This window comes from Pyrgilauda ruficollis, unplaced genomic scaffold, assembly GCF_017590135.1.
Source record: "Pyrgilauda ruficollis isolate IOZ18807 unplaced genomic scaffold, ASM1759013v1 scaffold40, whole genome shotgun sequence".
In the NCBI taxonomy this organism is placed as follows: Eukaryota; Metazoa; Chordata; class Aves; order Passeriformes; family Passeridae; genus Pyrgilauda; species Pyrgilauda ruficollis.
The window spans coordinates 4,779,541-4,792,044 of record NW_024525490.1 but is presented as its reverse complement, the minus strand read 5'-3'; the positions used below and the strand labels follow the sequence as shown (position 1 = coordinate 4,792,044).

Here is a 12,504-nt window from a genome sequence, read left to right as displayed (position 1 = left end):
TTGAAGTACTGTAGTTGTCCTGGAAGCCAAGCCATTGTTCACCCCCACGCATGTCCACGTGGAAGCAGCTCAGTGAGTGCTCATTTAGGACATATCCTATGAAATAGCTGCAGTACAACTTCTCATGAGTGTCAGCACAATTTAGTGCCTGTCAGGACGTGACAGTGAGACTGTGGACTTTTTAAATGTCATATTGGCAGTGAATTTTTTGCAAGCTTGGATTGCTAAAAGGATTGAAACTCATTATCTCCTGTAAAAGTCTGACAAATATGGAAGATGTGATGAAGGAAAACACCTTGTTTTACATATTTTGTCATTTTTAGGTTTAACTTTAGAGCTCCTTGTGCTTTTAATGGCTGCAAAAGCAAAACAGCTTCATAGCTGCTCAAAGGTGCAGAGGAGTTATTTACAAGGTGCTATTTCAGACTCTGTGCTTGGACAGGCTGGGCTGTAATATCAACCTCCAAATTAGTTAGTAGCACTGCTGAGGGATGTTTTCCAACATCTGTTTTTAGCACTGCTAGATTGGAGCTTAGAGTATGGATTATTTAAGGATTTTTTTTTGAATGGGGCCACACTGAAGATGAACTGGAGTGATTCTGCACTTGAGTCAGCAAACACATTATAACTGTCTGTACAACATGCAAGAGCAGACAGATGCAGCTGACCCTGTTGCTGAAATAGTAGTACATTGCAGTAGATATCCTTTCAAAAGCATTGTGAAGAGAACTTTAAAAGACATTATCTTAAAGGAGAGACACCGGCTCACTGCATATTAAGACCACTGATTTGAACAACTGTCAGATTTGGAGGTCAATCAGGGTTGCTGTATTATATATGCCATGTTTCGACCTTGTCTACCAGTGGCTTAATGGTCAAACAGCAAATATATCCTGATAGAGATACTGATAGAATTTTAGAGACTTTGTGTTTATGCACTGTTTCTGGGAAGTAATGGATTAAGTGTCCTGTACTAGGGTTAAAGCCATCCCCACAAGGATGCTACCAATGTAAAGGTGCTATTAGACCTTCTCCTTTTTTATATTTAGCCAAAATAGTCTATGATTTAGAAGACAGAGCAATTGTCACTGTCTGTCATGTGGAAATTACTGCTCCCACAGCTTAGTCAGCAGAAGGCATCAGGTTTTTATATGCTCTTGCATCTACAGTAAGATAAATTGTCTGAGCTTATTCCAGCTTCGAGTGAGGATGCTTTGAATAACTCAGACAAGGCTGCCTCAGAATGCAATTGTGTGGCTAGACACAGATAGGTGTTTCATATTACCTTCAAGTCGCTGTGATATCCTGTAGTCACCCCTGTAGTCACCAACACTTTCAACAAACAATTATAAGCCACCTGTACCCCACTGCTGCGAGATTTGCACTGCAAATTCAGAATTACAGTGCCATCACTAGTGTTTGTACAAGAATAATCAAGATATCAAGAATTAATATGTGTCAATTCAATGTCTTTAGAAAACATGCCCTTTTAATGCTGGAGGATATTGTTTTTGGTTTTGCTTACAGTGAGTGACCTGTGAAGGACTGGAGCAGACTACTGACATTTTTGGCTGTTTTTTACCAAATACTATTTAGTTGGTACTTTTTTCCTGTTTGTGCAAAAGGACAAGAATTTATTGAGATATTTTTTTGGGATTAGAAAGTGACTGTTTATTTGCTACTGAAGCTGTTTGAGTTTGCTGATATTCCTTGTGAATTTAACAGCATTGATTTACCTCACCACATTATTTGCCTATAGTTTTATCCCCATGTAAAAGTTATTGCAAATGAGTGCATGAAGAAGAATGCTCTAGCAGTTATGACAGATTGGGAAAACCTCCATGAAAGACACTTTCTTTTATCTTTTCCTCTCTGAAACAATAATTTCTGACGGAAATCTTAAAATCAAACTGAGAGAGCAGGCACAGTAGTGGGATCATGCTTGTGTCAACCTGTACATCCACCTGTTAGACACCCTTTTCTGCAGACCTCCACCATACCCTAAATCTTTCCAGTAAGAAGCCTTGTGTGTGTGTCTGCATGGACACTTGCGAGCTGAGAGCTGCCACTGTGGAGCTTGGGCCAATGAGTTCTACAGTAAATGTATGAATCTTAGCAGCTTGTGCAAAAAGAGACAGAATTTCCAGCTGTTGTGAATGCCTATCCTCTGTGTACTGGACACAGGTGTGTCATATAGCACATTTTCTGACTGGTGGCCTACACAAACAAAGAGTGTGACAAGTGACTGAAATATGAAACGTGCATTTTGGTGATTCTCTCCATAAGTCGCAAATTATTGTGCTTTGAAGTACAGTATCTCTTTTTAGAGACTCTTATTATGTGAGCAATATTCAATAGTACTCTCTTGCCTGTCACAGTTGTGCACCTCATCTCCTTTGAGGTCTTTATTACAGGCTTTGAGCAGCTACCTAGATCAAGATAATATTCTCTGTCCAAGAATAGGACCTGGGAAAACACTTCCTTTATTATTGATCTCCAGAGATGTTGGAAGTTCAGTCTGTAAGGCCAATGATAAAACTAGTTAAAACTAGAAACAAGTACAAAAAACCCCTAAAAAAAAACCAAACAAAAAAAGAAAACAACAACAAAAAAAACAACCACATTAGGGTAGTTTATTTCAGAACTAAAAAAACAATACTAGGTATATTTGGAAATGAGACTTAGCAACTGCAACGTGCAGGATGTATCACTTGCCGACCTTGCGAGCTAGATGTATGCATGTCTGGGAAGGAGAAGCTCAGTCTCCCAGAGCAGCCTGCAGGGGCAGGAGGTTCCTCAGAAGGGGGATCAGCAATCTGTGCAGTCAGACCTCTAAACCAAACTTCCTGACCTGCATTTGTAGGTAAAAAGCATGGCTTAACCTCTGAATCTCTCTGTACCCAGACAGGGTTTTGAAAATTTATCTCTGCACAGGAACTCCTGTCCTGAATTTCAGTCTGCCTGACCTGTCTTAACAGTTTTGGTGTATGTCTGTCTAAATTATTCCTGTGGGGAAGGGAACCCTCTAGTGCTCTTAAGGCAGAGAGGAGCTTGTTCTTTGAAGACCTAATAATTGTTCTGCCTAATTCCCTTGCCTGCTTCTGATTATCTGTAGAGCCTGAATGCCTCCAGAGGCAGGGGAAGACTGAAGAGCCTTCTCTGACAAGGGAGACCCAGTATCCTGGATCACATACCTAACATATTGTGACAGAAAACTATTGCGTTCCAGTTTCAGCTTTATTTTAAAAATCAAATCATAGAAAGAAGAGGGTGCAAAAGCTCCCTAAAATTATCAATGGAAGTCACTGGCTCAGTTTTTTGCCCACTCCCTTATCAGTCTCCTAGGGAAGACTTTATCCCATAGGAAATGTAATATTATCTCCTGGGTGGAGCTGGTAACTGGTTTACTACTTTTTATCATGAATATGCTGAGTGGATCAGAAGAGAGAAAACATTTGAATGCAGCAGGAAGAAAATAAAAAGCAAACAATTATGAATTTACCACAGCTGCGTATTTTTTCAAGTCTTAAGTCTAGTTTAAATGAGAAAGCTTAACACTATGCACCAAGTATTCTCTTATAAATATCCCAAGCTCAACCTGTATATATGTATGAAGAACTTCCATTGATTGTTTTTTTGCATAAAAACCTTCTGTGCTAGATGCAGGTTATTTAAAAGCACCAAGTTGAAAGATAAAGAGAGAAAATACTTTAAAACTCTTTCTATAAAACAGCAATCATCTTATCTGCCAAAATCACATGTAATGGGCCATTAGTTCTTTGTTCCATATCCTGTGTTTGAAAAGTCTTACCTTATAAAGATGTCAGGACTAAAACCATCATAAGAAATTTCCTCCAAGGAACACATCCATTTGTGGAGAAATGTGTATTTTATGCATGGTAACTAATACATATGGCCTGCCATTTATGAAAATGTGCTGATGCTTCATTTTTGTGTTGTTATTTTTCAGATGGGAGTTGCTGTGGTGGATTCATCTGTTGCAGGACTTGGTGGTTGTCCCTATGCAAAAGGTGCTACTGGAAATGTAGCCACAGAAGATGTGATCTACATGTTGAATGGTCTTGGGATCAACACAGTAAGATATTTTTACTTTCTACTTAAGATTTTAAGGGAAAAAAAATTATAGGAAACATACAATACGTACCTCACAATACCTTGTGCTGTACAATAAAATATTCAGACCCCATAGTAGTTTTTGCAAACTCAGTGCTTTAATATGGCTTGACACATAACAGGAATGATGTTGTCTTCATCAGCAATTTAGACTAGAAATGGTTTATGTATTTAACATAATTTGAATAATCCACTTCTTCCTACCTGGAGCTATGAGGAACTTAGTGTCAGCTGCTTTGTGTCATTGCTCTGCCTCAGTAACCACAAAAAATTCAGTACTGTAGATATTGTTACAGAAGGCTGATCATCTCAATAGCGGAAAGACTGAGCAGAGCTCAGCTTTTGTCACAGTTTTGGATTTGGCTCATAGTGCTTATTAATTTGTTGTCAATTTTTCTGACTTCAAACTTGAAAAAAACTGTGGTGTTTGGCACCCAGGCACAGGACATTGTTATTTCTCAGGTATCTACTTAATATATTCCAAAATTGTACAGAACCTGTTACAGGCTAGGAGGCTTCACAGTCATTTTTATTATCAGTCCTGTTCTTGGAGGAGAGGGCAGAGCAGCTTATATGCCCTGAGCTGTGCTTTAATGAACCTTACCAGTGAGCATCCACACCTCAAGAGCACTCATTTAGTATCCCTGGCTGGTTGGCATGTTAATTATTCTGTGTTCCTAGGACTCATTTACTGCCTTCTTCAATAAATGTGCTCTTTGGTCTTCCTGTCGGTCCCCATTTATCTGGATATGTGGCATAATGAGTTCGTGCTACCTCAGGCATTGCCATTACTTTATGTTTAATTTCCACATGGACATGGAGAGTCAAGTTCAAAGGAGAACATATAAAGAACAGCCAAAACTACGAAGTGCGTTGTTTGCACTTAAACTACCACAAAAAGAAATCCAAATGCCTGATATCTGAAATCAGAAAATTTGAGTTATTGAGGAGCTCATTGGAACTTATCACTTGTTTGTAGGCTGCAGTTCCGTGTGGTGTACAGGCCAATGGACTTCTTGACATGAAAGGATTGCAGAACTTGTTTCTGAATTGCACTTTCCCTGGGTACTGTTAAAGCATATTTAGTTCCTTACAGAGTTCACTGTAAGCATTTATCTGCTCTCATTTTCTTTTTAGGGAGTTAGGGTAGATATCAGAAAATGTTCAGTCATAAGTGTCCACTGTACAGGTGGACTCTGTTTTGAACTATTTGTGCACACTTTGGGGTAGCTTTTCTTCATGAAGTGTTTATTCTTTTGAAACAATACAATTTGAAATAAGGGGGAGAAATCATGCATTTCACTTTACATTGTTGTGCACTTTAGACTTATGCTTTCAGTATATCTTTGCTTGGGCAAAATACTCATTGACCTTTCCAACTGACTCATAGCAAAAGGAAGCAATTAAGTAAAAATAGTTGGATTATATGAAATATACCATGTCCCAGGCTTCTTGATAAGATTGATTAATCTGTTAAAAATCTGGTGGCCAAGCAAGAATATGTCTTGTCCTAAAGGTTGGTACCAAATCCCATGGAGACAATCTCACCATCAAATGCTTATTTCTTTTGTTTGGTTTGATGGTGATTCTATTTAGGTTTTGTTTAATTTTAAATTTTAGATTATGCAATAGCAAAACACAAGTCTTTGCTTTTTGAATCCTTTTTCATGGTTTTTGCATGAAGTTTTGTAGTGTTGGATAATAAATAAGTATAGCACATATTTAGACTATATTTTTTTTCTAACTTCTAGTTGTGATTCCAGCTCTTTATTCCAGATTCTTTTGAGGTTGAAAGATATTACTCCAGTATTTGGTCCACTGCTGATGGGGCAAGAAATCACTCTCAAAGTAGTAGAACCTTTCAAACGACTAGAGGCCGTAACTATCTGTAAATCACTGTAGCTTTACTGATCCCCATTACTGACCTATAACATGAATCAGGCCTTTTGTTTGCAAAAATTAGACCCTGGAGCAAAAAACTTGGAGTCTAAGCATTTTCAACATGTGCATTTATTATTCTTAGCATTTTTCACCTCTTTTTTAGGGAGTAAATCTTTGTGCCGTGATGGAAGCTGGAAACTTCATCTGCAGAGCTTTGAACAAGAAAACAAACTCAAAAGTTGCACAAGCTTCCTTCAGTACTGGAACTATCAATTAAATGGATTTTTCTTTTTGCAGCTTGATTACATTTTCCATTTACCTTGACCAAGAACATTTGCTTTAGGAAAAGAAACAAGAAAACCATTGCATCAAAGAAACAAAATAGAACCAATATATAATTTTTTTTTTTTTTTAAAGGGAAAAGTTATTGTACTGTACTGTCTTGTCAGGAATTGTCTGATTTGTAATCTGTAGTGCAGAACCCTGTACTTCGTACTTCTACAGATGAGGAAAATGTATAAACACCAGGAAATTTTACCATCTTTTAAATTGAATTTTTAGTTCTTTTCAGGAAAAATGGGTAGAAACAGTGAGTACATAGTTAAATTTCAATCAAGATGTCTTTCAGAACAGTACAAATATTTTCAGTAGTTTATGAGATCTCACACTGTGTGTGGCCTTTCTATTATGTATTTTATTTATCTGAGTTCTCACTTTTCATTTGTCAAGTCACTGTGTTATGAACACAGAGCCAAATCTGAATTCACTGTAAGAATTTTTTAGCAATAGAACTTCTTTTAAATTTTGTTTAACATCTGCTAAATTATGGATGACTTTATCTTGTTCCAAGACATTGTGGTGAATGGCACTCTGCCAGATCCTTCCAATCCTCCAGCAAATTTCCTTATTTGTTACATATGTTAAATTTGTTGTACTTGCATTTTTTGGTCAACTTATTAAAACCTAATTATATGAAGCAAATAAAAATTGGCGAGGTTTTCAACATCATTCAGGTTCATACTGGTGTAGAAGGGGCTACATTTGCTTTCATCAGAAAATTAGATTTTGGATTTCATCCAAGCTTTCATCAAAAAATTAGATTTTTCATTCTGTAGTCTATGAATTGATATTCTCATTCAGAAATCACAGGTTTTTAGGATAATAGTATTTTGCTGGACTAGCTTACACAAAGGAGACCACTTAGAATTTTTTTTTGTGCTCTACTGATAATGATACTGTTCTTTTAAACGCCTTAGTTCAACAAGATACCAATGAACTGCACTCTTCAATAATCAATAGATTAGATCAATGATGAACAAATAGACAAATTCAAAGAGCCTTATCCTATATATAAATGTTCAAGCGTGCCATGAAAGTACTGTCATGTTTTTCATCCTGAAACTTCAATACTCTTACTGGTTGGTTGTGTAGGACCTGTCTGTACTTCTCTGTGTACTTAACTTTGATCTATATTTTTTCTGAACATGGCCTGTTGACATGAAAATCCAAAACCCTGGACTGTGGTCTTCATCCATATTCCCAGTTTTCCTCAAAAATGTGAAATCTTTTCAAAAAGTAAGATGAAAGAAAGTGGAAGATAACACATAAAAAAAGCTGAATAATTTTTTGCCTGCAACTCAAGTCTGCCAAGTCACAGCTGAGTCATGGTTTGCCTTTGAAATCCCAAAGTGAATTTTTCTGAGATCGTTTAGCCAGTTGTGTAATTTAGAATTGGCATCATTTAAGAAAGTCAGTCTTTGCATTCCAGGCAACACAAAGCTGTAAATTTGATATAATACCCCTATTCTGTTTATGTTGTAATGATAGTCAAAATTAATATAAGCTACTTTGTTTCACTCTTCTCCTGGTATAAGTCAAAGGATAAAAAAAGAAATGTGTTCAGGCAAGGCAAGAAATATCTTGCTTATCATTCCAAAATACTAAATCTTTCCTGCAGAGTCTAGTAAGAAGACTTTCAAGTACTCCTGAAAGTATGAACATCCTGATTTTCTTGACCTGCCCTGGATGCATGGTTGGATCACCACAAAAAACTCTTTCCTCTTTTTCCTCATGTTTCAGCTGGGACTTTGCTATTTAGCAGCCGCTATAGCTCATATATCAAAACATGAACTTAAATAAAACCAGGTCTTGAACTATTCACAGTCTTAAAAATTCTGTAATGGATTAGACCCAATGAAGAGGTAAGGAAACTACAGCAGTACAGTTAAGCCTAAAAGTGGTGCCAGAATTGACATCTTAAAAACTCCCTAATTTATGTGTCATTTACCCCTGAAGGTGACTAACCTTTCTGTAATACTTTCCTATTTAATAATAATTTTTCCTGTTTAGTTTTCTCTGTAGGTACAGAATTGGCTCATTTTGAGGTGAACTATGCAGTTTTCATGTAGGTCCTGATGAATTTTGTTCCACCCAAGACCCTCTGAGCAAGCATGTTTAATTAACATAAACAATATTGAGCTTCTCAAAGACTGAAAGTGAAGTCAGCCCTTGGAAAAAAAGCAGTTGTGATGCAAACCTGAATGTGAGACTAAACAACTGAAGTGAGACTGAACTTGCTGCTCAGCCTGGGGAGATTAAATACACACCCATGACAGGACCCGAGGGAATGGTCTGAAGTTGTATTGGGGAGCTTTAGGTTGGATATTACAGAAGTGTTCTTCACCCTGAGGGTGGCTGGGCACTGGAACAGCTCCCCAGGGCAGTGGTCACAGCACCAGCCTGACAGAGTTTGAGAAGTGTTTGGACAATGCTCTCAGGTACATGGTGTGACTCTTGGGGATTGTCCTGTGCAGGGTCCAGGAGCTGGACTCAGTGATCCTCGTGGGTCCCTTCCAGCTCAGCTAATCCTGTGATTATGAACTGAAAAAGGACACACTTTCTCATAAATCTGGATGAATTTGTGCCACTGGGTAGAATGGAATTAAAAATTCCTAAGCCCCGAAAAATCCCAAGAAAAGAATGTCAGTGCCTCTGCAACAGATGGCAGCGTTCTTTTTCTTGAAGGTGGTGGTGAGGCCTTCAATTATCAGCCAAGTAAGGAACTGGACAGATAGTGTCCATTTTTATGCCTGTGTGCACAGTGCATCCTAGGCTTCTCAGCATCTGGACTGTCTGGTTTGCAGACAGTTGGCTCTTGATTCAAGGCTCTTGATTCTCCCCATGCAGTGAAACAGGGTACCTATTAAATCATGTGGATGAACAACCTAAAATGCCTCAGTTCTTTATTGGGTCTGTTTTAGAAACTACTTGGAAACTTGTGGAGAGCCTTAATTGCAGGTCTGTTATTCTGTAATGATGTGAGCATTGGAAAAGATGAGCAGTCACATCTGGAGCCTGTACTTTACCCACATGTTCAGCTTCAACCACATCGTGAGTTATCGTAATCCAGGGTGGAGGTCACAGACAAATAGATTGTTTGTCAGGATTGTTATGAGAGAAAGAAACATAGAGCCAGAACAAAAAAAAGCAAACCCCAACCCAGTGTTTATGTGCCAAAATTGCCACCTGGGATGAATTTAGGTCTGTGGCTCCAGGGGAGCAGTCCCTATAAAATCCTTGTTTAGTTGTAGTATGATTGAGAATCTTGAGACATGTTATGTTCTGCTTACTGACATTTTTTGGGTTTGTAAAATGCTGCTGCTCTGCTTTCCTGGGCTGGCATCATTTTGACTATGCAGAACATTTTGACACCTAATCTCTAGCTTCAAAAAGTAAGCATGAAATTGATTTTAATAGCAAAGGCTAATCCAACAGCCATGCCACGAGTGTGCATCACTCACATTGGCAGCATTGAATTCAGCACGTAGTAAAACAGCTGAGACTATACCCCTTCAAAAACATACCAAGGCATGGGATGAGGCTCTCCAGTGCTTCTGACTTCCTAAACCTTTATGCTTATATTCAGAGTGATCCATCACTAGTGATGTCTGCTCTTTTATTCCCTGTCACTGTCCCCAGCTGAATACATTGCTGTCACTTCACCCTGAAGTAGCCCCCTGGCTCTGGAGGGCTTGCATCCAGGTGTTTGGCTTCCATGGGCAGGTGTTCTTATCACAGTGTCATTATAAAAATTATAAGTCAAGATATTGCATTGTTGAAGGCATGACTTCCACAACGTCATGTGCTTTGTCGTGTGCTTTGTTGGAGAAAAAGTTGATCAGTTCCAGTAGTATGGGCATAATCATTCTTCAGTGCCTTCCAGAACACAGCAATGACATAGATCCCATACAGTTCTAATGTCTTCCAGCAGCAGCTCGCTTTGTAGTTTAAACTTTTATGTATTAGGGCAACTTGGCTCTGGACCAGCACTTTAATGGCTCATTTTTGTGTATAACCAGAGCTTATGAAATAAGAACTAAATATTCTAGTGTTGTGAATAAGTCCAGAGAGGCTTTGGCTAATTTTCCTCTCTTAATAGTGTCATTTGAGTTCATAAAACTTTTATTATTGTATTAAGGAGTCACCAAATGAAGACTACAAGTCTGTGAGACAAAATTCTTATGTTTGGGATCGGTGTTGTTGAAATGAAATAATGCTTATCCAAAGAGTTAGTGTGAATATATAAGATCTGCCCATTTTTTTCACTGAGTTTGTTTTAAGGGGTAGAAATATTGTTTAGTTACTGTGATATCAGAAAATCAGTACTTTCTGCCACTGAATTTTTCTGTGATTTCTGACACTGCCTTCAGTTTGCTTCACTGATTGTGAAGTATCCAGAAAAGTAGCTAAACAGGTATAAGAGTAGTAAGAAGTAAATGAATTCCAGTTCTTGACTTGCTGATCAAAATTAATCAGCTTTTCTTTTGTTATATTTTTGAAGATTATTTTTCTCTACAGTCCTGCTGTAATGCAGTGTTGAGCTTCATTGCTGCAATAACACAGCAGGCAGGACTACAGCCAAAGTCAATTTAGTCCTTTGAAACCAATGTCAAAGAGATGATATGTTTGTCAAGGAATTGTCATGTATCCACCTGGTTAAATGCATTTGTGATTTTGCAATATGTGGTGTTACAGCTGAAATAAAATCTGTCTCTCTGTTTATTGAAACTGATGTGCTCATGTATTATGCCAGATTCAGCAGCTCTGACTAACCAGCTCATGCATACAACATTAGCAAACATAAGCTGTCACTGACGTGTATGCCTCTGTTGACTTTGTTACCTTATAATCCATTTTGAGTGCTTTTTCTTAGGATTACCTTTTAATCTGATGTTCCTGTGTGTTTTTATAGCAGACAAATCTCTTTTAAGTTACTGGGGAAATATTTCTTTCCTCCATCAACTAAACATTAAAAGCTACAGGCAGGAATGGGCATAGGAGTTAAAAAAACTCAATGAGGCATTATCTAACTTCTGATGTTCCAATGCAGGATAGAAATCTGTGCTGTCTAAGTGATGTCTAAGATTCCCTACACACTTCATGGGAGACTGAATGACTTCAGCATGTGGTCTGAAACATCAAAATGCTGATGAGGGAACTTTCTTGGCAAAATCAACAGCAAAATTCCCTACCCCATGCTATTCTTGAAGGGCCTCAACATGACCTGCAATTAGTTATCTTCACTATCTTGAACATAAGGGTTAGTACTTTCCTTGGTGGAAATACAGCCACAGTCATTTTCAAAAAGAACTGAATGATGTTCTCTGTTTTACGGCACCATCTTCTGGTGTTGGTGCTTCCACCTTCTGCATTCCAGGTTTGGTCTGATGTCTAGCCCAGAGCACTGGGAAGTGATTCCCACAACAGCCTCAAAAGGCTGAGCCCATGCCTATCCAAGGAGCTCATTCTTTTGACCAGACAAGCAGGGGAGACAGCCAGGGAAAAATGTTCCTTTTGAAGAATTCAAGACTCACTGTGTCATGACAGAAGCAGAAACTTGGGCTTTGCAGCCTTGTATCTTCACATAAGGAAGAGCTAGTCCTGTGTACTTGTCCCAAAAAATCATCACACATTTAATTTGAAAAAAAAATTGTTAGATAAAATGCATAAACAATTTTCAAAGAAAATACTGGAACCCAGCATTCTCCCTTTCAGATGAGAGTGCTGTAAAGGCAAAAATTTATGAGCCTTCATTTCTTCACTTTATGATGGAAAATTCTTCACTCCAGTGGAAAGAGGAATGAATGCTACAAAATGACATGGGTCCTGGGAATCTTGTCATCAACAGACTTAACTTTCTTCATATGGTATTGGATGCAGATGTCATACTTCAGGGGAAAATATTTCAATAATGAAGCTCTTACAAAATACTGCTTCCATCATGGTCGGACTCAAAGGTCTTAAAGATCTTTCCCAAACTAACTGATTCTATGATTCTCTGTTCAAAAAACTGTGAACTAGAGTATAATCAGAATCACAGGAATACAGATCATTCCAGCAGAAATTCCTTTATTAATAACTAACACCTAGATACAATTGACAGACTACTTTGTAACATGGAGTGGAGGGAATGTACTTTTCTCATTAAGC

At 38.1% G+C, this 12,504-nt stretch overlaps 1 protein-coding gene across 1 annotated transcript in view; it reads left to right on the top strand.

Moving 5' to 3' along the window:
• Window positions 1–6,478, top strand: part of HMGCLL1 (3-hydroxymethyl-3-methylglutaryl-CoA lyase like 1) — a 71,974-nt gene extending 65,496 nt beyond the window's left edge. Inside the window, exons 8-9 of the mRNA XM_041477449.1 lie at window positions 3,971–4,096; window positions 6,179–6,478. Coding sequence (XP_041333383.1) covers window positions 3,971–4,096; window positions 6,179–6,292 — 240 coding nt within the window. The 3' untranslated portion in view covers window positions 6,293–6,478. The remainder of the gene's footprint in view (window positions 1–3,970; window positions 4,097–6,178) is intronic.
• The last annotated feature ends 6,026 nt before the right edge of the window (window positions 6,479–12,504 follow it).